The sequence below is a fragment of the Palaemon carinicauda genome, chromosome 15 (assembly GCF_036898095.1).
Source record: "Palaemon carinicauda isolate YSFRI2023 chromosome 15, ASM3689809v2, whole genome shotgun sequence".
Lineage (NCBI taxonomy): Eukaryota > Metazoa > Arthropoda > Malacostraca > Decapoda > Palaemonidae > Palaemon > Palaemon carinicauda.
Window position 1 is genome coordinate 17,894,744 of NC_090739.1, and position 26,058 is coordinate 17,920,801.

Sequence of the window (26,058 nt, forward strand, 5' to 3'; positions counted from 1 at the left end):
CCAGAGAGTTGCTAATACATCTTCCAGTGTATTTTGCATCTTCCAGTCTTGGATGGTCTGGGATGCATCTTAGGTATTTATCGAGCTGATTTTTAAACGCATCTACGCTCACTCCTGATATGTTTCTTAGATGAGCTGGCAGCACATTAAATAGTCGCTGCATTATCGATGCTCGGTGCGTTGTGGATTAATGTCCTGTGCGCCTTTCTCAGTTTACCTGGAATGCTTTTTGGGCACTATTAATCTACCTCGGCTTGCTCTTTCTGATACTTTAAGCTCCATGATGTTTTCAGCAATTCCTTCTATTTGCTTCCATGCTTGTATTATCATGTAGCGTTCTCTTCTCCTTTCTAGACTGTATAGTTTTAAAAATTGCAGTCTTTCCCAGTAATCAAGGTCCTTAACTTCTTCTATTCTAGCAGTATAGGACCTTTGTACACTCTCTATTTGCGCAATATCCTTTTGGTAGTGTGGGTACCATATCACATTGCAGTACTCGAGTGTACTACGCACATAAGTTTTGTAAAGCATAATCATGTGTTCAGCTTTTCTTGTTTTAAAGTGTCTGAATAACATTCCCATTTTTGCTTTACATTTAGCCAACAGTGTTGCTATTTGGTCGTTGCATAACATATTCCTATTTAAAATTACACCAAGGTCTTTAATTGCTTCCTTGTTTGTGATTGTCTCATTATTAGGTCCCTTGTATGCATACACCATTCCTTCTCTGTTTCCATAATTTATTGATTCAAATTTATCGGAGTTAAATACCATCCTATTTATCTCCGCCCATTCATATATTTTGTTTAGATCTCTTTGTAGTGAGTTCCTATCTTCATCACAAGTAATTTCTCTACTTATTCTTGTGTCATCGGCGAAACTTCTCACTACGGAGTTTTTCAACATCACAGTCTATGTCTGAGATCATAATAACAAATAGCAGTGCAGCTAATACCGTACCTTGGGGCACACCAGATATTACCTGGGCTTCATCTGATTTCTCGTCATTTGCAACCACTATCTGTTTTCTGTTTTGCAGGAATTCTTTTACCCCATTTTCCTATCTTTCCCACAATATTATGCTTTCTCATTTTTTTCTCCAATATGTTATGGTCTACCTTGTCAAAGGCTTTTGCAAAATCTAGATAGATCACATCTGTGTCTTTTTCATATATCATATTATTGTATATGTTTTCATAGTGAGCTATCAGTTGGGTCTGTGTACTTTTTCCAGGTACGAAACCGTGTTGACCCATATTAAACAAATTATTTTTTGACCAAATGGTTCATTATTTTCTTTTTTATTACCCTCTCATACACTTTCATAATATGTGATGTTAGACTAACAGGTCTATAATTGCTTGCCTCTAGTCTTGATCCACTTTTGAAGATAGGGGTTATATAAGCTAATTTATGTTTAACATATATCTCGCTCATATCTATACTCTGTCTTAGCAGTATTGCAAGTGGCTTTGCGATAGTGTTTGCAGTTTTTTTTAACAAAATCGCTGGAACTCCATCTGGTCCGGCTGCCGATCCATTTTTAATTTCGTTTATAGCCGTGACAATATCTGCTTCATTAATATCTATATCCGTTAGATATTCAACATTTTCTTCTCTCATTTCTGTTTCATTATTCTCATTCGCAATTCTTGGCGTGAACTCACTCTTATATTTTTCTGCTAATATGTTGCATATTTCCTTTTTTTCATTCGTTAGCCGTCCTTCAATTCTTAGAGGGCCTATTTCTATTCTCCTTTTATTCATCTTTTTTGCATAGGAGTAAAGTACTTTGGGGTTTCTTTTTATATTTTGAAGTGTCCTTTCTTCTAAGTCCCTTTTTTCATTTTCTTTCGACTGTATAATCTTTTGTTCTGCATTTTCTATCTTACATTTTATTTCCCTCATTTTCCACACATTTTTTTCTTTTGCAAGATTTTTCTTCCACTTTTTAATTTTCTGAAATAAGATCCTTCTGTCTCTTGGTATGCACGTCTTTTGTTTATTGTTTTTTTTCGGTACATATTTTTCAACAATTTTCTCCAGTATTTTGTACAGTATATCCGTATTTACCTGTATATTATCACTTATAAATACATTTTTCCATTCTTTATCCAGTTCTTCATTTATTTCTGACCATTTTATATTCTTACTGTAAAAGTTATATTTTCCATATCCTTCCCAAAGTTTTGTGTTTTTATTAATTCTGTGATCACTTGCTTTGGAATGAACTATCAATTCTATGACATTGTGGTCTGAAATTCCCGTGTTATACACTATTATTTCTTTAACATAATTCACCTCATTCACAAATACTAGATCTAGGACATTTTCCTTTCTTGTTGGAATGTGGTTTATTTGTTGCATATTATGTTCTAATAGCATATCTTGAAGCTTTTCAAATTGCCTCTTATCTTCTGCGCTACTATTACTATCTTTTTTATATGTATACATACAACCACTTTCTTCTATCCGTTCTTTCCAATCCACGAAAGGAAAGTTGAAATCTCCGGATAGGAGTATATTCCAGTCTTTATGGTTTCTACATATACCATCTATTTTTTCTATTATTATGTCAAACTCCTTAGTGTTTGGGGGTCTGTAAACTACAATATTCATTAGTTTTTCAAATTCAAATTCTACCGCAATCAATTCACATTCTGTGTTGCTGTATTTTTCACATACTTTTCCTTGATTTATGTCTCTTCCATATATTGCGGTTCCCCCTTGATTCCTATTTTTTCTGTCTGATCTATAAGTTTGGAAACCCTTTATCTGGTCATCACTGCCAGTCTCTTGGGAATACCATGTTTCACTTATATTTAATATATCTATTTTTTCAATTTGGGTTAGTTCTTCTAAGAACTCTATTTTCCTTTTAGAGTTACTCGTGACTAAACCCTGTGCATTCATTACTATTATGGTTTGTGTTTCATCTCCATTATTTAATATTGGTAATAATATGGATTCTCCCATGCTTCCTTCCTGTTCTGATATGATGTTCTTTTCTTCATTTCCCGGAATTCTGCCATTAAAAAATCCAACTTTTCTATTATATTTGCTCTTTCGCCTTCATATTTATTTGTGTGTGTATACCTGCAACTGTCCCCATATCTGCACCAACCCCTGGCATTATAGATGCATTCTTTGTAGTTGGGTTCTACATGTGCCGGTTTAGGTTGAAAGGCCTCATATCTTGGGGCTCTTGGTTCAAAGCGCGGTATATACACGGCCTGCTTTTTTGTTTCTTTTTTTGTTTCTTTTTTGCTTTCATTTTTCTTTTCAGTTTGCTGAGTTTTCTTACTTTCATTCATGGTGGCAGGATGCATATATCGACATTTTTTGTTGTAAATGCATCCTTTTCCTTCTTTTAGGTTTTTGCATATTTTTGGATGGAGATCTCTGCATTCGTCTCCATATCCGTCTAAATACGCACATTTACCATATATTTCATAATTATGGCATATCTTTGGATGCTTGTAGTAGCATCTTTCGCCAAATCTGCAATTCCCTCTTTTCAGCATATTGCAGACTATATCCTTCTTTTCTATTTTTTTTTGTTCTTGCTCTTCCCTAAAATTATGTAGGTCCGGGTAGAGTCTCTTGGGTCTATTATTTGTTTCCATCTGGTAATTTATTTCTTCATAAGTATGTTGTTGGATGGCATCATAGGTTATATCAATGATTTCTTCTGCATCCTTACACATATCCTGTTCATTGTTCTCTTCTTCTTCTTTTTCTTCTTCTTCTTCTTCTTCTGTTTCTTCTTCTTCCTCTTCTTTATCTTCAACTATTTGCAGATTTAGTCTCGACTTAATTATATTTTCTATCCAGACTAAGCATGTTGAGCAGAATACCTTTGTGTCTTTATTTTTTATTTTTTTGCTGTATTTCAGCACATTGACGAAGAGTAAGTGGGCCATTCTCTTGTGTGTGAGAGAGAGAGAGAGAGAGAGAGAGAGAGAGAGAGAGAGAGAGAGAGAGAGAGAGAGAGTGTGTGTGTGTGTGTGTGTGTGTGTGTGTGTGTGTGTGTGTGTGTGTGTTTATTCTCGTCCCAAGTCTCTGTACAAGCAGTTTGGGAGCGAGTAACGTTGTTCTCGATTCAGATTTTTACTCTCGTCCCAAGTCTGTACGGGGAGAGAGGATAAAACGTTTTAGTTTTTATTCTCATCCCAAGGCACTGTACGGTGAGAGATTGAAAACGTAGTCCTTAGTGAACTAGTTTTTAGTTTCATCCCCAGACACTGATCTTTTTAACTTTATATATTTCCGTTTTATTCGATATATATGTATATGTTTATTGATTTTTGCATGTGTTTCATTTTGTACTAATGTGCTTACATTATACGACTCATTTCGCAATTCTAACCTTTTGATTTAAGGGAGAATTGCGTGCTTCAGGTAGAAATCAGCTTTATTCATGTCTGTGAAATTATTAAAAAATGCGATATCAGTGAAGTAAGCGCAAAAAACATGTTCTGTGTTGCGGAGGGTTCGTTTGTTCGTGCTTGTCGCTTGCCTAGTCCGAGACCTCTTTCAGGCTCCCCTGCACCAGGGAGAAGGAATGTCGTAGGACCTAAGGGAGTGAGGAGTGTAAACCAACGAACAGACGTTCCCTCAAAGGTATCAGACGTTGCTCGTCAAGCACGTCCTTGCCATAAGACAGGAGAGACGAAGTTTCTCCTCGTCTTCCGATGATTCGTCTCTAAAAGCCTGGGCGTAAGGTTTCGAGACGGTTGAAACGTATATTAGTTCCTTCAGAACAAGTTCAACGTCCTAGCTGTAGTCAACATAAGAGTCCCGTTCATAGTGATGACGTTCGTGTACAGACGTTTCTGCCACAGACTCGACGTGACGTTGAGCGGTAGACACCGTAGACACAACGTGACGTCGAGTGTCAGTCACCGTAGTCACGATATAGCATCGATCAGCAGTCACCGCTGTTACTACGTGACGTTTGAACGTCAGCCACCGCAGTCACAGGTTGATCCGAAGTTAAGTGTTTTGCAAGATATGCTGTTAAAGCTTTCTTCTTTAATAGAAGCTTACGATCCTGTTCCTGTGCGAAATGATCCTTTGCTTTTTGTACGTCACGGTTCTGGGATACGTGATTCGGGTATTCAACCTTCTAAACGAGCTTTGTTACGCCACGCTGACGTTATCCCTAGTGACAGCTTTGCTGTTAAACGAGATGCGGAGCATAAATCTCGATGTAACTTTGATCGCTTTGAACGTCAGCCACCGCAGTCACAGCGTGACGTTGAGCTGCAGACACCGCAGACACGACGTGACGTTGAGCGGTAGACACCGTAGACATGACGTGACGTCGAGGGTCAGTCATCGTAGTCCCGATATAGCATCGAACAGCAGTCACCGCTGTTTCTACGGGACGTTTGAACGTCAGTTACTTCTGTCACGACGTGTAGTAGAATAACATTCTCTGCAGTCACAACGTGACATCGACCCTCCAACTTTAACTTCTGTTCATATACAAGTTGATGTAGCCTGTCAGGCTTTTCCTTCACGTCATTCTGAATATAAATCTCCTTCTCGCAAGACTTTAGATTTATCAGAGGATGTGCCTTCTGAAGAAGTTGATGACCCCCTTTCAACTAATGTACCTTTGGGGAGTCTTTCAGAAGAGGAGTAACCTAGGGTGGTCCAACAATCCCTTGTTTTATAATTATGAATTTCTTTAGTGAAATTTTGTCCTACTCGTTTTGTAACGGCTGCTCCGCCGTCTGAGTTTACTCTTGGCATGACTTTCTTCGACTCCTACATTTACGAAGTCAGTTCTCTCTTGTTCTTCCAAGAGAGCCATGCTCTTACTCGGAGACTGGTTGGAATCCAGGAGAAGTTTAGGAAAGTCTGCTTTTGCTTTTCCTCCTTCTTAATTAGCTTCTCGCTCGGGCGTCTGGTGTGACACAGGAGAAGTTCTCGGCTTGGGAGTACCTGCCTCTGCCCAGGGAGACTTCTTAAGCCTAGTGGACTCTCCTCGTCGTCTAGCCATGAGACGCTCCAAGATTTTATGGTCTGCTAAAGAGCTAGACCATCTCCTGTTTGGAGTTTTTTCGAGTGTTTGAAGTTTTTATTTGTTGGATTGGTCCCTGGGAGCCTTAAGTAAGAAGGTCTCTCCAGCTGTTAATGTATTGCTGTACAATTATGTCATGCATGAACAAGGCTATCAGGGATGGCTCCAATGATCTGGCAGCCACGTTCACTGCAGGGGTACTTAAGATGTAAGTGCGCTCAATGTGTTCATTGTCAAGACAAAGTTCACGATAAAGACTACCGAATCTGTCTTGGCAGCAGTAAGGGAAGGCGACTGGATGGTCTCTCTCGACCTTCAGGATGCATACTTCCACATCCCGATTCATCCAAACTTTCAACAATATCTGAGGTTTGTGGACGGGAAAGTAATGTACCAATTTCGAGCACTGTGCTTCGGCCTCATTCCTGCTCCTCTTGTTTTTACAAGGCCCTTGCAAAATGTAGCAAGCTTTCTACATTTTTTGAGGATTCAGAGGTGGAGAGTCTTCTGTGGTTGGTGTCGTGGAGATGCCACTATTCCAGCAATAGCGGAATTATTGTATACCTGCGGGAGGGAATGCGCCTTTCGCTCTCGGCGGTGGAAGCCTATCGCTCAGCTTTAAGCCTGGCCTGCAGGCTGAAAGGAATAGACATTTCCTCCTCGCTGGATCTTTCTTTGCTCATACGAAGGTATGAACTTACCTGCCCCCAGTCGGAAGTGAGACCTCCTCCATGGAACATGGTTCGGGTTCTTAGGGCTCTCAAGAGACCTCTTTGTGAACCATTACGCCAGGCTTCTGATCGTCACCTGACTTGGAAGACGGTGCTTCTGCTCGCTCTGGCCTCGGCCAAGCGTGCCAGCGAACTTCATGGTCTCGTACGTCGTCGCCCATTCAAGAGGAGAGGGGGAGGTAACGTTGAGGTTCGTCCCTGAGTTGGTCACTAGTCTCAAAATCTTGGAGCCCGGACCCCCGGTTCGACTCCTTCATGATTTCGAGTCTCCGTTCTGTAACAGATGACCCAGACCATCTCCTACTATGCCCAGTAAGGAGTCGGAGGTGTTATCTTAAGAACAGCTGCAGTTCGTCCTCACGTGCAAGCTATGTTTGGGAGCACAGGAAGGACGGAGAGGAGGGTCACCAAGAATACCTTTTCAGCCAGGATTCGGAGGGTCATCCATCACGCCCTGAATCCAGACCCTCCTCCGTCACGTCGCCTTAGAGCACACGACGTCAGAGGCATCGCAACGCCCCCGGCCTTCAAGAGGAACTACTCTGTGACGCAGGTGCTACAAGCTGGAGTCTGGAAGGGGGTGCGTATTCCGTGTATAACTAATAATAAGGTCTATCAACGAACTGTATGGAAAATGTGATACCCTATAATATATTGGCGCTGTTGTAATATTCACTATGAAGAGATTTCGAATATCAAGAAAATTATATAAATCAGTGTTATTCGTACTATATGTGCGCATAATCGTAATACTGCAGCTTCACCTTGAGATCAGCTGATCTCCCAACCAAAAGTAAATCAAAAGTAATTGTTGATTATTGAAATGCTCAAGAAATTAAAAAAAAAAATATGAACGTGCTTTAATAAACCACAATTAAACACAATAATGTCTAATGAAATATGAAGGCTTAATATTGAACGAAAAATTGAATACTGTATGAAGCTTTAGAATTAACTACCTGTATGCGATTGACAGAGCGAGCACACACACACACAGAAAGAGCTACAACGATTTCGCATGATACCTTATAATAAGAACTGTAGGGAAACTGATTTTCTGTAACATATTGGCGCTGATGTAATATTCATCTTGAAGATATTTCTAATATGTTAAGAAATAAAAAAAATGCCAAAAGTCTGATGACGTTATATTTCTTCTGGCGGAAGGCGAGAGGCAAATCAAGTGGTTTTCTTCCGATCGGTTACTATTTACATAATTGAAACATCGAATAAGGATATAAAGAATTTTTTAATAATTTTCAAAGAAATATGAAGATTTGACTGCATTAAAAATCAAAATACGGGGGAAGAGAGAGAGAGAGAGAGAGAGAGAGAGAGAGAGAGAGAGAGAGAGAGAGAGAGAGAGAGAATTTAAACTTGCAATGAAATCTACGGATGTATACGAACATGTTTGGACTTCCGTCAATTTGTGTTCGTATATCCGGATATTCGTAACACGGATGTTCGTATCTTGGGGAGCGTCTGTACTATCATAACGGAAACCATTGATCCACGTATCCTAATAACAGAAGTGTGCCCTGGAGGCACCAAAGAAAGAAAATAATGACTTTCACATACTCATTTCAGTTGGTAAAAACCTTGAACCATATTTGTAAACAGAATTCGGACCCACTGACCCAGTTACGTACCCTCGTGCAGGGGTGGGGGGGATTTGTAAACAAACACACCCTAGGATACATACTGTATAACGGAAAGTGAGTGCTCTTGGAAGACATATTTTGTGTAGGCGTGACCCAGTTACTTACCCACGAGGCAGGTAGGGGGCAAGGAAAAGGGAGGGGGCCATATTTATTTGTAAACAAACCAGCAATTTAAAACCCACTCGGAATACACACGTACTCACAAAGGTCAATGAACTGAGGGCTCTCGGCATGCCACTTTCCCAAAAGAGAGGTCTCTCGGCATGGGATTTCCCAAAAGTGAGTTCTCTTGGCAAAACTACTGCTACCCACGACCTCTTTCTTAATCTGCGTTGATTCATGTTACTACAAATAGATGTCGTTCTACCTAAAATGGTGACTTGATAGCCCATTGCAGTTCATATGTCTCAGTAGATCTTGGCTAGATGTGCAAACTTCAATGTGCTGGTCATTGATTGGGACAAAAACAATCATTTGATCCTACCGAGACCTAGATGTGTGAACATCTGGAGGAGAAGTGATCGATAGAGTGATTCAGTCGATTATATTTTTTTTAGTGTCATGAAATAACTTTTAATGTTTATTTAACTACAAATGTGGTTGTAACAATTGTCCTGGTAATTTTCTCTACTTATTTTGCAGGATAGTGCAATACAGTCTGGGGTTTGACATTTGCTTTATATTTTTTGTTTAGTATTGCACAGTTCGTGCCTTTTTTTTGTTTTTTTACATATATGATAAACTTTTATTTTCATTAACTATTGCTGGGGTAGCTTTTCATGGATAAAGTCACAGAGTAATAAATTTGACTGGCATATGCTCTCAAAGTTTTTCTGAATTTATGGTTTCAAATGCACAAAATTCCTGGAAATGCAGAGCTCTACTCTATTAAGTATGATTTTATAAAGCAAGTGTAAGAGCCATTTAAATGAGTCATTGTTCATTGAAAATTTGCTTAATTTTTCACCTTCATTTTTTCCTTTGTTCTCAGGAGGAAAAGTAGTTGAATCTGCCCAAGAATGCACTGTCCTTGTTACAACTGCAGTAAAGCGCACTTGTAAACTGTTAGCTGTTATGGGGAGAGGGATGCCGATTGTTTCTCCTTTATGGCTAAATGCTTCTAAACAAGCTCGTAATTTTACTGGTAAGTTTCTTACAATATTTAGTCACCCTAAGCCTCTTGAGTAATGAACTCATGGTTTCTTTTATTAATGAAGAGTAGTACAAAATTTCTCACTTATTTTGTATTCATGTAATTTATACAGCATGAACTATTATTTTTCCATAAAGATATAGTGGTATACAAGAAATTATTTATTTTTCATTTGTTTCTTAGAGAGAATCTTTATAATTGTTTGTTTAGTTAAGGAAATAAAAAATACCCTAGAGACAGGTTTTTTAGAATCCCTTTTTATTGAAGGGATATTACATTTGTATTTGATAACAGTAAAATTGTCTCCAATGAACTTAATAAAAAGTTGTTTATATAATATTATTGCAGACCCATGGGAATTTCTTGTAAAAGATCGTGAGTCTGAAGTAAAGTTTGGTTTCCGGTTAGATCAATCCCTACGTTCTGCTTCAAAGTACCAACTGTTTGAAGGACTTGAAATTCATGCAACTAAATCTGTTAAACCCTCTCCAGAACAGATGAAAGGTAAGAGCATATTTATTAGGAAAATCATTTATATGCAGGTTTATGCAGTTTTTCCCGTAACTAAATTACAAACCAACGCTATTTATTGGGGTATTACTTTCGGCGAAGCTGAAAGATGAGCCATTAGATTTTTAGTGAGAGTTAACCACCCACCTGCTAGTAAGGGGGTTTGTAGCTACCCCTCTCACTCACACACCTGTCTTTGTTACCCACTTTGCTTTTGGCTCAGGTGGAGAAAGGTTGTTACCGCTCTTCCCCTCACCAAATTTTGACAGTCGTTATTAATCTTTTTTGCTTATTCTTTGCAGTGTGTGTGCTTTTTTCTGCCATTATTATGTGGACCTGCCCAGGACCTGAGGGCCGCTCTTGCAGGACATTCATGTCCTCAATAGACACCGATCCTCACCGTTTGTGTCCCACCTGTAGCAGTCAACGGTGTGATAACAATAATACTTGTGCTGAATGCCAGGAGGGGTCTGCCTCCCAGTGGGAAAGGCTTGGGAGCTGATGGAAGAAGGAGACTAAGACGGTGCTGCTTCCCTTAGCGAAGTGGCCCCGCCTCTTCCCCCATGAAAGTCCTTTATTCTTTCTGATATTTTTCAGGTGTGGCCGTCCCTGGGATTGTTCGGCCCTTCTTTGAAGGCGGTTTTGTTGCAGCTCCTTCAACTTGGTGTGGAATGGCAACGTTCTTCCGCCTCAGAGGTAGACCCGTTAGCCCCGCTCAGCATTGATCTTCTTTACCCTGAGGAGTCCTCTGTGGCCATTCCCGTCGATTTTGGCCCTGCCTCTTCCTCTGCTTCTGACACCCTTGCCGAGGACTGCGCTTTCCCCCTCGCTGATCATCCTTTTGGGGGCGGAGAAAAGTCTGAGGCAAGTGTCTCTTGCGGGTGATCACCTTTCTGATTTGCTAGGGAGACCACCCATAGAGTCACCTCTTAGGAGGCCTGCCAGATACCAGCTTGCTGGTCAGCCCTCCCCTGCAGAAGCTCATCCTCGCTGGCAACAAACTCTCAGAGTTCGTGGCCCTCCTCATTGCCTCAGACGTTACCCTTCAGTTTCAGCAAAGATATGGCTGTTTGGCTCTTTACCTTCTCCTGCTGAACGATCCCCTTTTTAGGATCCGCCGACATTTAGAGGCCGTCCATCTGACGACTGTCACCAGTCTTGCCGCTTGCCATCTGGTTCCCGACCTTCACCTGTTTCACCGGACTCACTTTGGACTCATCGTTCGTCACTCCAACACTCATCACCGACTGCTGTCCAACGAATTGTTGTTCGTGGTTCGTCAGCTAGTTCCAGTCACCCGGCTCCATGTCATTCACCTGCTCATCAACGAGCAAGAGTTCTCTCTTAGGGACTCCTCCTTGAAGGACTGCTGCTGGGGCCGTCTCTGTCGCAGAGCTCGCCCTGTGTTTCGCTTTAGAGGTCCTTCACCATCGGTGAAAAGGCGTCTCTTTGGCTCTTCAGCCTTGTCATCGCAGCCGTCCCCCTCAGAGGAGTCTCTGCTTCAGTCGTCTCCTGGCCCTCGACCTTCGCCCGTTCCTGGACCTTCTCCCAACGACGCTGCTGCTAGTCCGGGACTCTTCTGTAGATCGTTCGCGATCTCCATCAGTGGATGTTCGCTCTTCCAAAGGGCACATCCTTGTTCCTGTTCTTCCTACCAGCCGACCTGCCATCACTGTTCCTGTCTCCGGTACAGCCTCCTGAGGCCCTACCTAAGCGTGCAGCTGTGCGCCAATGCTTTCCAGCTCGCCAGCGCCCTGCAGTGCACCAGCGGTTACCAACATCTCGTCAGCGCCAACCTGCTGCTTCACGCTTTACAGAGCGCCCATGCTCTCCAGCTTGTCAGCGCTCTACAACGTTTCGGCGTTCGCTAGACCAACAGCCTTCTCCTGCTCGTCCTCAGCGCTTTCCAATGCCCCAGAGATCGCTGGCGCTCTCCGGCGAGTCTCACTGTTCTAGGGAGCAACGTTTGCCAGCTCGCCAGCATTCACCAGCCAATATACCCTCACCAGCACAACAGCGCTCACCAAAACCTCAGCGTACTTCTGCGCAACCTCGGTCTCCAGCTCGCTAACGCTCGCCTATACGACAACACACTACTGAGCACAAGCGCCAGCGCTCCACTACGCATCTGCACTCTCCAGTGCCGAAACTTTCTCAGCAACCTCTGGCTCGCTGGCGCTCTCCAGCTCGGCAGTGCTCACCTGCAGCTGCTCTCTAGCAACCTCCTGCTTAGTGCTGAACTACGCGCCTGCGCATTCTAGGGGGACTGCACAACACCCTGTGCGCCAACTATCTCTTGCGCTCCCACGCCCTCCTGCGCAACACTCTGCACAGTGCCTTACTGGGCGCCAAAGCTCTTTGGCGTACCAGCGCTCTCCTGCGCACTTGTGCTCACAGATCCAGCGCTCGCCAACGCGCTAGCGCTCACCTGTGCTTTCACGCAGTGGCTATAAGCAGGTTCTCCAGGTAAGGGAACATTGTATTGACAGGTCACCATCGCCTCGTTCCCCTCCCTGCAAACGCCTTTCAGCGCGACTGCCGGGGAAAGGGGAACAGACCTCCACAGAAGGGTTCAGAGTCCCAAAACTGCCCACCTACAGCGGAGACTCCTCGCTGGGAACCTTCCGTCCCTTTCCCGTCAGGGGATCTGTCTGACAGTGCGTCAATCACTCAGCAGCCATGGTTCAGTGGTATGGTCAGGGCACTGGTACATGCCTTCAAACCTGCTCTGTCTGGCCGCTCTTTGGAGCATCTTACAGCTTCAGCAGACCTCCTGCAAGGAACCATGGCTTCTTCTTCTTCTCCCCTGAAGAGGAAGAGAGGAGTCACTTCCCCGAGAGTAAAGCTGACTCCGGTTAGAACATTGAGGCCCGCTCCTCCTGCATCTTCCATCGGATACTCTCCTACCTCACCTCTGCCGAGGGAGTCGGGTGAGGAAAGGACTTCCTCCCTTCCACCTTCGGAGGAAGCCTCCCCTAGCGCAGAGGGTTCTCCACCACCAATGGAAGTCAGGAGGGACACATCTCGGCCTTCGATGCTGGAGTCCTACCTTCTCTGAAGGAATCCAAGGACTCTAAGACTCTTCCGAAGTCCTCTTCAAGGACTTAAGTCTACAGAGACAGCCAGTCACTTGAGGGATGTCCGCAACCCACCCCGAGAAGAGCTCTCTGGGATGGAAGAAGGAGACTTCGCTGCAAGTCCAACGTCGGAAGGAGAGCAGAAATAGTCAGAACATGCATTCTGGCAGGTTCTGACTCATTAGGGTTCTCAAAGGTTTTACCGACCCTGAGATACCCCCACGAGAGTGCAAAGACACGGTCTTAAACCATGTCTTAGGCACCCAGAAACCCTCAAAGACCAGTGCTGCCTTGCTCTGGTCTCAGGGGCTGAAAGGTGCTAGGGCTAAGATCGCCTTACACCTCTCCTAACATTCTCAAGTTTTCCGCTCTCTAAAAAAGCCTCTCTATGAACCACTACACCAGGCAACAGGTTGTCACCTGGCTTAGAGGACACTGTTCCTACTTGCTTTGACCTCGGCCAAATGGGTCAACAAACTTCAATGTCTCTCATACAGCATTGCCCATTCAAGGGGAGGAGGAAAGGTAACATTCAGCTTCACCCCAGAGTTTGCTGTCAAAACTCAGAATCCAAGGGCGACGGATCCTAGATTCTACCCCTTCCGGGTAACGAGTCACCACTCTGTAACTGGCAATCCAGATCATCTGTTACTATACCCTGTGAGGAGTTTGAGGCTCTACCTTAGAGAGCAGCAACAGCCCACCCCCGGATGCCTTCGCTTGTCGTCAGCACTGGGGAAGACAAGAGGAGAATTACCAAACACCATCTCTGTATGGATTCACAGTTATCAATTATGCTCTGAATCCCGATCCTCCTCCAACACATCGACCCAGGGCTCACGATGTCAGGAGCATAGCTACGTCCCTGGCTTTCAAAAGAGATTACTCTGTGACGCAGGTTCTACAAGCAAGGGTGTGAAAGTGCCAGACGACTTTTACAGCACATTACTTGCAAGACGTAACCCACAAGAGCTTGATATGATCTCTATCGGTTCTGGGGTGACTGCACAACTGCTGGTTGTATACCTCAAGCTCCTTATTGGATCAGTAGCAGAAGGTTGAGGGCACTGTTAACCGGTTTCAGTCTGCGTAAATGAAAAGGAATGACTGGCTCTTTTCTTTATCCTCTACTGTCATGGAGAACGCAGCAGCCTGGGTTCTCTGCACAAGCTGATCTCAACCACTGAGATAAACCATGCTCCCTTATGTATCTAGTATTGGGTCAATACTATGATGTCCCCATACCCTGGGGAGATGGTATTGGGAAAGTCTTGGTTACCACAGCTATTTCCTACGAAGATTCTGAATAACTTTTACCTCGACAATCACACTGCTTATTTCAACACATAGCTTGCGTAGGCCACAGACCTTGCGTAGCAAGCTTTAGCGAGGTGTTAAGGACTCCTTATATTTGGTACGAGCATACTCAAGATAAGGAGCTCCCGGGTAAAGCCAAAAGCCAGATTGGCAGGGACGTCCACCCTCCTAATTGGCGAGTTATCCCTAATAAATGGCATAGGTTTGTATTCCAGTTTGGGAACAAATGACAAATTCGGAGATAATTTGTGTTTTTCCTAACAATACAAACCTTCAGCTATTTTTTACAAACTTACCCCCCAACCATATCCCCCTTGAAATCATACCTCCAAGCAAAGCGAGCTCAATCACAGGTGTGAGAGTGGGAGGGGTAGTGAGCTACCCCCCTACCCACCACTAACTAGCGGGAAGAGTAGTTAACCCTTGCTAAATTATAATGGGTTGTCCTTTTAGGTTTGCCGAAAGTAATACCCCTAATAAATAGCTAAAGTTTGTATCGTTAGGAAAAGTACAAATTATCTCCGAATTTGCCATATTTTTTCTGAGTTATAACTTGAAATTCTAAACCTATACCATAGTTTATTTATGTTGTATACTCCTGTTACCCCTGTTGTATCAGATATCCCAGTTTTTGATAGCTCCACTTCATGAGAACTGTATCACCAAATATAGACTTTAGGCCTAAGTTTATTGTTTAATCCAGTACTTTTCATGTTTCTAATATGAAGCCCATTCCTGTATAGTGAAAGTGCAAGAGAGAGCCTAATCCTCCACCTGTGGTGTTTATTATTATTATTATTATTATTATTATTATTATTATTATTGTTATTATTATTATTATTACTAGCTAAGCTACAAATTTAGTTGGAAAAGCAGGATGCTATAATGCCAAGGGAAACAATAGTTCAATAAGGAAAGGAAGTAAGGAAATACATGAAGTACATGAAAGGTGATGAGTAAAAACGTCAAATTTATTAACATCAGTAACACGTTGAAAAAGATAATCCATTAATAAACCAAGAAGAGAGACTTGTGTCAGCCTGTTCAACATAAAAACATTCACTGCAAGTTTCAACTTTTGAACTTCACCGATTCCATTGTCTGATTAGGAAGTTCATTCCACAATCATGTCACAGCTGGAATAAAACTTCTAAAATAGTGTGTAGTATCAAACCTTAGGATGGAGAAGGCATGACTGAGAATTAATTGCATACCTAGTACTATGTAAAGGATGGTATAGGATGGGAAGGTTTTGAATGCAAAGAATGGTCAGAATTATGAAAAATCTTATGCAACATGCAAAAGAATTTACAGAACACAGGTGCCAAAGATCAATATGATCAGGGACAAGAAATTTAATAGACCAAGTTTTTGTTCAGCAAAGTAAAATGAGAGATATAGCAGCCAAAGACCAGTCAGGAGAATGATACTCAAAAAGAGGTAGAATGAAAGAATTAAATAATTTCCTCAGAATAAATTGGATACCAAAAATCCTAAAAGACTTTCTCAATAAGTCAATTTTTTTGTGTATTTGAGGAAGAAACAGACAATGTTTCCCAAAAGTAAATTTGCAATCAAGTATCACACCTAAAATTTTAAAGGAGTCATATATAGTTACAGAAACATTATCAATGCAGATGTCTGGATGTTGAGGAGCCACAGTTCTTGACCTATTTACAATCATACTCTGAGTTCTGTTAGGGTTCAACTTCATGCCCCATAATTTGCTAGATCTCTATTACAAGATTCAGCAACCCCAGATCTACATTCAAGAGATGGATTTGATGCAAAAAGAGTAGCATTATCTACATATGCAACAAACTTGTTTTCTAGCCAAACCACATATCGTGTATATAGTATGAAAAATAATGGGCCAAGAACACTTTCCTGATGAACACCAGTTATCACATTTCCATACTCACTTTGGTGCCCATCAACAACAACTAGGCAATCTATTGATTAAAATTCCAATAATTATGCTAAGAAAAGACCCACCTAAATCCAATTGTTTGAGTCTATAAATAAGGAACTCATGATTAACACCATCAAAGGTAGCACAAATCAAAGTCAACAAACTTCCTAACCACAATCAAGGGGTTTCTATACAGTATTGGAAATTGTAAGAAGGGTATCATATGCTCCAAGGCCTTTGCAAGAGCCAAATGGTAAATTAGGAAATAATTTATTACCTTTATCATACCTATTTAGACCTTTTGCCAAAACAAGTTTCAAAGTAAACCTTTTGCTAACTTGTCGAAAATAACAAACAACTTATAACCTAAGAAATCAGTGGTCTTCATAAAAAACAAAGGAAAAATACCATTTGGGTTTACACCTCCATAAGCATCGAGGTCCATCAAGCTCCACAGAGATACATTTTCTTTTGGAATCTGTAGTAGAACTGGAGGTCAGGCGTTCAGATGCTTTTCTTAAATCCTCACCCTGCAGAAGTGAATCAAGCGCCAGAAAAGGGCCTTTAGTCTCTTTATGTCCTTAGGTGTGTGGTGTTCATTAATATCTCTTAATAGCTGACTCCACCACTCTGTTCTATTTCAGGAGCTTTGCCACCTGATTCAATAGAAATCCATTGTGGTTCCCTAGTTTTTAATTTTAACCCCTTCACTACGAGGCATCGGTTTGATTTTAAACCCTTCACTACAAGGCATCGGATCTCACTTCAATAGCTGTATACAAAATTTGTTGCTATCAGATATACAGTACAAGCACACTTATTCTATGATAACATATAAATCCATTTTTATTTGTTTTACTGCTGATTACAGATTAATTTTTCAAGTTTCCTTCTTATTCTGTATTATACAAAATAACATAAAAGCACTACACTTTCATGTACTTTTTCTTTGAAAAAATATTTCTATTCATTGTGGTTATAGAAATTTTTTTTTCAGAAAGCGAAATGATTATGTGATAGTGTAATGATATCCAGATAGATAGCTACTTTACAGAACTGTGAGGAAAATATCTGTTTGTATCCTTCGACACGAGAAGTCTACTGTAATGTATAATTATAAGGCATACAGTGAACATAAACTGATTTACTGATGATAAAAGAAACTGATGTTTCTGGCCGAGAGACAGAGAGTGTGAGCTTTCATTTTTTTCTTCAAAAGATTTATAGAACATGTCTTATTTTTATATTGGCCAAGTCTATAATAATATGAGAGAGAGGTGTAATATAGATTACTCCGTGAGAGAAACGCTCGTACTTAGGAGAGAGCGAGGTTCAACATAAATTTATTTCATTCGAGAAACAATTTTGTGCGTTCTTCAGTTGCCCCGCCTTATGTGTGACACTGGCTGCCGTTGAACTATGAACAATTACTGGATAATTCCGGTTTTTAGTATCTCAGGGGCTTGGAAAATAGGAAATCGGTAGTTCACTCTTACATGTCAAATACAGCATAGAATGTCAATACACTTTAATGGAAAAAATTACAATGGCCTAAATTATATTTGCAGAAATAATGAACAATACTAATCTGAAATATATACTTAAGAAATCAAAAGAATATAATTATATAGAGAGGATAATTGAAAAAATAAGGAAGGAAACAAGAAAAAAACAAATCTTGTATTCTTTCATCGTGTCAAACAGCTATCATGGTTACAAATATGATCAGTTTTACCGATTCATTTTCTCACCAGACTCCAGGTAAGGTAACCAATAGGGATTGTCATTTGAGACACTTTTCCTAATCCAGGGATTTCGGGTAAAGGTTATGTTTTCCCGGGACCCCGGGAAATCCATGGATTTTATAAAAAAAAAAAAATTGTATTTAAGGAATGAAACATTGCAAAAGACTCATAGCACGTGGTTATCTAAATATTTTTATTAAAGTATTGGCAAATATATAATGCAAGAAAAAAAAAAGCAGCGTTCAATGAAAATAATGAGCAGAAAAATGAAACTGATTAAACACAATTATATGCTCCTGAAATAACTCAAGAAAGTGGTACATCTTTTTACAAATTGTATGAAAATGTCTTATACTATCACATACTTTTGTAATGAAAACTTGGTAATAGGAAAAATTACAAATAAGCAAATTTATAAATAAAAAGAACTGTAATAATTTTTTTATTATAAATCGGGTGTGAAAAAAAGAATGATGTCATTACAAAGAATGACTGTCATCAAACGACTACGAAAAGCATGAACTTACATGAAACCTGTTTCTATGGCCGTTATATGAGGAAAAAAAAACTATATTCATATATCACTCATTTGATAAAATAGTAAAAGTAAGAAAACAATCAATTTTGCTTCTAGTTGTTACTACAAAGTACAAACTACTTTGATTTGAAATATGAACGTAGAAAACAAATAATTAAGACTTTTATCACTAAGACGAGTTCTAAGTCTCACTATAAACTGTCGGCTACTACAGCTGTGAAAAAATTCCTTCTTCGACAGATGTGGGTGGTATAGATTCTAATGTAGCTATTCTCTTGGTTAAGTTTGCTATCTTTTCTTCAGTAGCTTCTAAAATTCAAACTCTACAGTTATGTTCATGCTAATCACCTGACTTGTTTTGGGCCTTTTTAGGGATGCACCTTTTTTTTTTTCTCTCTCTTCTCATCACTACTATTTTTGTTATAAAGGCTAAGAAGAAGTAATTTTGCTGCAACCAAACGAACACTTTTTGCTGGCAATGCTTCTAAGTCGTTTAGAACAGTGTTCGGTACACTTATAAGGCAATAGCAGCTAATTATTTAAGATGTATTTTTTTTCGATTGTACATATTTTAAAAGAAGCTGGGATTTCCCGGAAAGAAAATTAAAATCCTGGGAATATTCCTATACAAAAAAGCAACAAGATCCCGGTATCTCGGGATCCCGGGAAACTATCCCTAGTAACTAGCTTGTGAGCCATCCTGTGTAAGGATTTCCCTCCACTGCTGCATCTTCAAACAGTCCAACTCTCTCAATCTTCTACAACAGGATTCTTCTCAGAGATGCATCTAAAATTTTTCTTCCACCTTATTCTTGGCCTACCAACAGGTCTTTGACCCTGTGGTTTCCATTTAAGATATTTCCTAGGGTATCTAACATCTTCCATTCTTATCATATAGCTGTACCAGCTCAACTGTCCCTTCTCAATAAGTTTTAAGATATCTTCCATTAACAGTTCTCGTCATGTCTTTGTTTCTTAATCTATCTAGTCTTGTCACACCCTTTTTTAATTTCAACACCATTTCTGCTACTTGGATTTGACTTCTGATTTTAGATGTAAGTGTCCATGATTCATGTTCATAGGTTAAAACTAGTCTTAGTATAGATATATATATATATATATATATATATATATATATATATATATATATATATATATATATATATATATATATATATATATACACACACATATATATATATATACATATATACACATATATATATATTTCTGGGTTCAACCTGTGTCGCTCTGTGAAATGCTCCTTAAAGCACCATTTCAAAGGTATAAATACTGCTAAATATACCAGAGAAAAAAGTTGCATGGAATGCCAGGAATATACCCAGCTCGCTCACCCCTAAAGGGTGTTGGTATTAAAACTGGGGCGAGTGATCCCACTACCAGAGGTCCCTTTCCAATTAGACTTCTCCCTCCTCAAAATCCCCCGTTACTACTAGGTGTCGTTCATTACAGCTACTGCCCCCCCCCCCCCCCTCCCCTCCACCACCACCACTACCTATCCTTCTCCCATCATTCCTTGTTAGCACCCGTGAACGTTCGGACGTGTTTTTCGTAGCTCTGTGTTATTTTGTGTTTTTGAAGATGTCAGGCATTTTGGAGATCCCTGCTCCCAAATTGAGTATTATATTTGTCTGTTTGGGATTTCTTGGTAGCGACATACTTTCATTCAATAACCTTATTGGGTTTTCTCTCAGCCGTTTTGTTAATTGACGCTCCCATATGGGTGTGTATGCGGCCTTTTGGTGTCGCATCCTCAGGATCTCTTTGTTTTGTAAGACTTCCTATAAGTTCCTTATACTAATTGTAGTCTTATTTTTGTGTTATGGACATCTAATTCAATGTTTTGGCATGATTTTATCTATTATTTAGGCTATTTGGGCAGTGTTAGTTAGCGGCTTCGGTCGGTAGCCGTTCATGCCAGAATTCATGGTTTTTTTAGTTCTTTACGGGGAATCGGAATGCGTTTTGATTAATTTTAGTCCCTGTCGAGATCAGTATTTTACCCGATTTTGGAGGACTAGATTTTGTTTAAAATGGTATACAGTAGTTTCCTCTCCAAGTCGGCAACTACCCGATTTTGGAAGGTTTTGTTATTATTCCTTTTACGCCGTGTTCCTTTTTCCCCCATTTTACTCAATATGCCGATTTAGCCTATTTAATTGAATTTCATTGTATTTTATTGTTTTTCACGTCTGCCATTATATGTTGTTTTTGTTTGCATGCTTCGCATCAGGTCTTCCTTTGTGTTTCGGAGGGTACTACCCCCCCCCCTCCGATCACAGTGGTCACCTGATTTCGAGCCAGTCTTCTCCCCCTTGGTGTCCTCTCCCCCTTTACGCCTTTCACCACTCCCTACATAGGAGGTTAGGCTTGGGTCACGTGCTTTTAGAGAATGGGAAGTCACCCAGGGTAGGGGCAGGCTCTTTCGCTCAGTGCGTCATCGCGGGTAGCGTATGCGCCTCGCCCCCCCCCCCCCCCCTTCCCTCTCTCAGGTTATCCATCCTTGTTATTAATTCCTCCCGTCCCAGAGGGCCGGGATATTTTGTGAATCGTTTCTACTAATGATAATTAAGTTTCTTTGATCGGATTCAGACATCCTACTCTGTTCTGATACCTTACTTTATCCTATATTTGTTTATGTAATTTTATGGATGGTTGGTTCGAGAGAGAGAGAGGGGCTGCGACGGAGATTATAGTTTATGTTAGTTAATTCATAGCATTTGATTTTAGCGACGCATTTTTTCCGCCGTTACATTGTTTACGTAGCATTGGGTTTTTGCACCGGATTTACGCATAGTTACCAGTGCCACAATGGTATCTATTTTCGCCCTTCCTGTCATTAGGTTTAATTCATTTAATTTCATGCATTCCGGAGTCTACGGATTTCGATGGTTGTTTCTAGTCTGCTTGTCACTTCTTGCTTACGCTCCCCACCCCGGTGGGTATCCCGTGTGCTATGATCTCATAATAAAGACTACCTTTTTATGATAGAGGCGTAACATGTTTTTTTTTTTTTTTTTTTTTTTTTTTTTAATGCTATTTCGTATTATTTCCTTTAGCTTAAGCACACGTTTTTCTGCTGGGTGTCGTGGCGGAATTTAATTTCTTTAGTGTTTCGCTGGGGTTCCCGGCACAAGTTAATTTTATATTCATATACCAAATTATCTTACTTGGTGGAAGTAGGCTTGAGTTATACACTAAGGAGAGAAGGGAGACAGCCGAGAGAGAGATATAGCTCTCACGATCTGTGAGTCGATGCAAATAGCGCTCTCTCCTCGGTTAGTCATGGATGGCCACCAGTCGAGCCTGACTGAGTGTGAACCTTGCTACGTACCGCGTATCCCTCTATTCCCGGAATTCCATCTTCGATATTCTTCCGCCCCGTGAGGGCTGGGATGAATTGAAATCGTATCTATGAGATAGTTACTATGTTTCTTTGATCAGATTCAGATAAAATTTTTACCCTGTTCTGATCCCTTAGGTTGATTTCTTATATTACAGGATATTTGCGGTATGATTGTTCCGAAGAGAGTTACAGACGGAGATTTGTAGTTCTTGAATTTATATTGTTACGGGCCGGATTTACATCAGTGGGAATTCATACTTCCAATCAAGTATTCCGGCAACAGTATTGGTGTCCCTAATTCTGGTTTCCTTGTATCTCCTTGTCCCAACCTTTATTCATCAGTACGTACATCCGACTCCGGTAGGGGTATGGAAGGTTGAGAGACGTTTCATAGTGGAATTTTTCTCTCTGGAGAGGGCGGACTGGTCCAAGATTAATCCAGCCGCCATTTCTACCGGTTTCAAACCTTTGTATGGCAATACTTTGGATGACAGGAGATGGTGGAAGAAGGAAAACAGAATATTAGGGTTCTATTGTAGAACGGTAAGAAAGAATACGACTCCGCTGAGCTATCCACAGTGGATTTAACTTAACTATATTTGTCACCGGTTTTTCCGGCGAAATCAAGTATGATACCCATGTATCAAATTGGCTTACAGGTGGTACGCTGTCAGCAGACAACATGCACTGCTGTGTTGCAGCAGTCGTGTGGGCATGAGGTCTGCCGATCTCATGCCGGGTGCCATGCTCAGTGGCCTCTTAAGGTAAAACGTATGAGGTCGGCCCTACCCAAAGAGGGCAAGCCTTTTAGGCTACCCAAACCACTCCTAACCAAACCATCATCAGCTTCTAAGCTACTGACGGACTCGGCAGGGTCTAATCCTCCACATCAGGGGTCAAGAGCAAGAAGCTCAAAGGGGCAGACGCCCGAACTTTATTTCGATCTGGTGGCCTTCTCGAGCCAGCTCATGGAGAGGTTGAGTAGTGTAGTCCAATTGCCGATTGACTGCTGTCTATGGATGGTTTGGGACAGGGACTGCAAAATCAGGAAAATATGATAGAAAATCCTTGCGGTCCAGACTACCACAACAACGGTAGTTTGTGGTTCCGGACGTGTCAAAGCTCCCGGCGATCGTTTAGAACGGCCCGTGGTGATTGGCTCTTTATGCCCCGTTCTCAGAGGGCATGTTAACAATAGAAGGAGGTGGTCCCTGTCCGGTAGAAGATTTTGAATGATATCTGCCGGGTTTACAATTCATCTTCCCTTGATACGAGCGCCGAGCATGCTCGGTCCGCCTGGGTCCGGACTAAATGAGTGGGAATGTGTCAATACCAAGTTAACCCCTCATAAGAATACATACACTATGTTCGAGGTGGACCGGCAAACCCTGACACCATGTACCACCAAGGTAGTAGGCCTTACCTTACAGGTGGATATGGAAGGCAAGACCACGCCGCAACTACGGAAAACGGAACTAACTTCCCTGTTGTTCCCAGGAGGCCAAGAATGCTGGATCGATGCACCAGCTACTTTCACGGTAGGGTCATTTAACTAGGACTGTGCCACCACACAGTTTAGTGAACGCCTCCCTGGACTTCCAGACTCTCTGGTTAAGATAGAATACAGTGCAAGAACCAGGCTGGGTAGATCTATCAACTCAGTCACGATGACGGAGATGACTGTGTTAAGTCTACGAGAGGAGCCACTTTTTTAAGATCCTGACAAAGTCTTTGCCTCACACACTACAGTGTGATACATATGACTTTGCAGTGGTCCGTCGCACTTTCCGGAAGCTCGTCTTACTTGAGGACTTCATTAGGCGTGAGCCTAACAGGTTACTTAAGGCCTCGATCTGGGGAGCGGACTTCTTCCCGGAGGACGCGGTAAATAGCGTCCTCGGAGAAGCAGCTGGAGTCGACCAAAGCCTCAGAGTCCGGTGGGGTCTAATTCCAAAAAGAAAATTCGAGCCCACCAGACCGCAATCACGAGGCAGGAGATGACCAAGGAAGTTTCAGTCCTTCCAAAGGCCACAGGCTCAGGATGTGCTACAGGCAATGCTAGTATCCCAGGTGAGCCAGCCTTCCACCTCAAGAACCCAGCCACAAAATCAATATGTGTGGGTAAGCCAACCACCTCAACAACTGATAGCCACTACTCTGTTTATTGCGTCTCTGGTGTATCTTCTTTCCTTCAAAACACAGGGAGTGTTTCACGGATATAATACGCATGCAAGAGGTAGTAGAGCTAGGGGAGCCTTCCTGCATAGAGGACTCCCCAGGTAGGAGGAAGGCTGTATCTCTTTCGGAGCCGTTGGGCATTCAGCAATTGGCATACTGTACAACGTCATAATGAAAGTTCGGGGTTGGAGATGGATGAAAAAAGACCCCTCCACCAACCAGTTTTTATCAGATTCCAACGGCAGACTCAACACTTTACACAGGAGATCTTCTTCTGAAGAAAGCAATAAAAAAGGTAATATGATTAAAATTTCAAGCACATTTGTTCAGAGTGCCAAAGAAAGACTCGGACAAACGAAGAGTAACCTAGATCTGTCCTATTTGAATACATATATTCAATGCGACTAGTTCCATATGCTGACCGTCTCACAGGTGAGGACCTTATGTCCCCGTCGGGCCGTCACCACCTCTATAGATCTTACAGGCGTTTATATTCATGTTCCGATAGCATGGCTTTTTCGTCCTTTCCTAGGATTCAAGCTAGGCAAACGGGCTTACACCTTCAAGGTGCTGCCATTCGGACTCAACATAGCGACCAAGTTATTCACTAAGTTGGCGGAAACAGTAGTCCAAGAGATGAGGACTCAAGGAATACAGTTAGTGGCCTACCGAGACGGTTGGTTTATCTGGGCCAACTGCATCAAGGAATGCCACAGGCGTCCGGCAAAGTAATAAAATTTCTGGAATACTTAGGTTTCCAAATAAATTTCAAAAAGTCCCGTCTTTCTCCAGCAACGTGCTTCCGGTGGTTAGGTCTTTAATGGATCCTGACTACACACAAGCAGTCGATTCCACCACAGAAGAGGATAGAGATAGTAAGAAACACAAGAGGATCTCTCAAGGACAAACTAACGACCCGGAGAAACCAAGAAAGAATCCTTGGTTTACTCCAGTTTCCCTCAGTAACAGACACATTACTGAGAGTCAATCTGGAAGACATCAATTGAGTTTGGCGGTCCAAAGAAAACGAGAAATATCGAGATAAAATTTTTCGGATTCCACCTACACTATGGAAAAAACTTCAACAATGGACGAAGGTCAAAAACCTAGCAAACTCAGTACCTTTACGATTCCCAGCAACAACATTGATGGTCCATTTAGATGACTCGCTAAGCATTTAGGGAGGCTATTCCCAATACGAATAGGTCCAGGGGTTGTGGACAGTGACACTCTGACAACTACACATCATTATCTTAGAAGTCATGGAAGTGTTCGTGACTCTAATAAGTCTTTCCCCGTCACAGAAACAACATATCAGTGTAATACTAGACAGCCAAGTGGTAGTCCACTGCATAAACGGGAGGTTGCAAATCAAGTCACGTAAATTAAGTGATGGTAGCTATCTTTTCAATAGCAACAGGGAACCTTTGCCACCTATCAGCTGTTCACCTGGCGGGAGTAAGAAATGTGGTTGAGGATGATCTAACAAGGACACCTCCACGGGAGTCGGAATGGTCCTTGGCCAAAAAAGTCATTTAATTGGACCTGCCAACAGGTTCCGGGTCTCCAGGTAGACCTATTTGCCACGGAATCCAACCACAAGCCACAATGTCAGTGGCCCCCAACCTGAACCCTCTGGCCTATGTCACAAACGACATGTCCATAGATTGGAACAACTGACGGAGGATTTACCTGATTCCACCTTTAAACATGCTAATGAAAGTCCTGGACATGCTCAGGACTTTCAAAGGTCGGATTGCCCTCGTAGCCCTCAATTGGCCCAATGCAACTGGTTCCCTATCTTGGTGGAACTAGGACTCCGACCTCGGCGGATTCCC

General features: G+C 41.7%; 1 protein-coding gene across 4 annotated transcripts in view; it reads left to right on the forward strand.

Moving 5' to 3' along the window:
- LOC137654497 (mediator of DNA damage checkpoint protein 1-like) overlaps window positions 1–26,058 on the forward strand; it is a 179,474-nt gene that overhangs the window by 86,093 nt on the left and 67,323 nt on the right. For all 4 annotated transcript variants that reach the window (XR_011046644.1, XM_068388169.1, XM_068388166.1 and 1 more), the window contains exons 11-12: window positions 9,415–9,567; window positions 9,925–10,080. Coding sequence is in view for 3 of the 4 variants with exons in the window: in XM_068388169.1 (XP_068244270.1) it covers window positions 9,415–9,567; window positions 9,925–10,080 (309 nt within the window). In the remaining variant the exon portion in view is untranslated. The remainder of the gene's footprint in view (window positions 1–9,414; window positions 9,568–9,924; window positions 10,081–26,058) is intronic.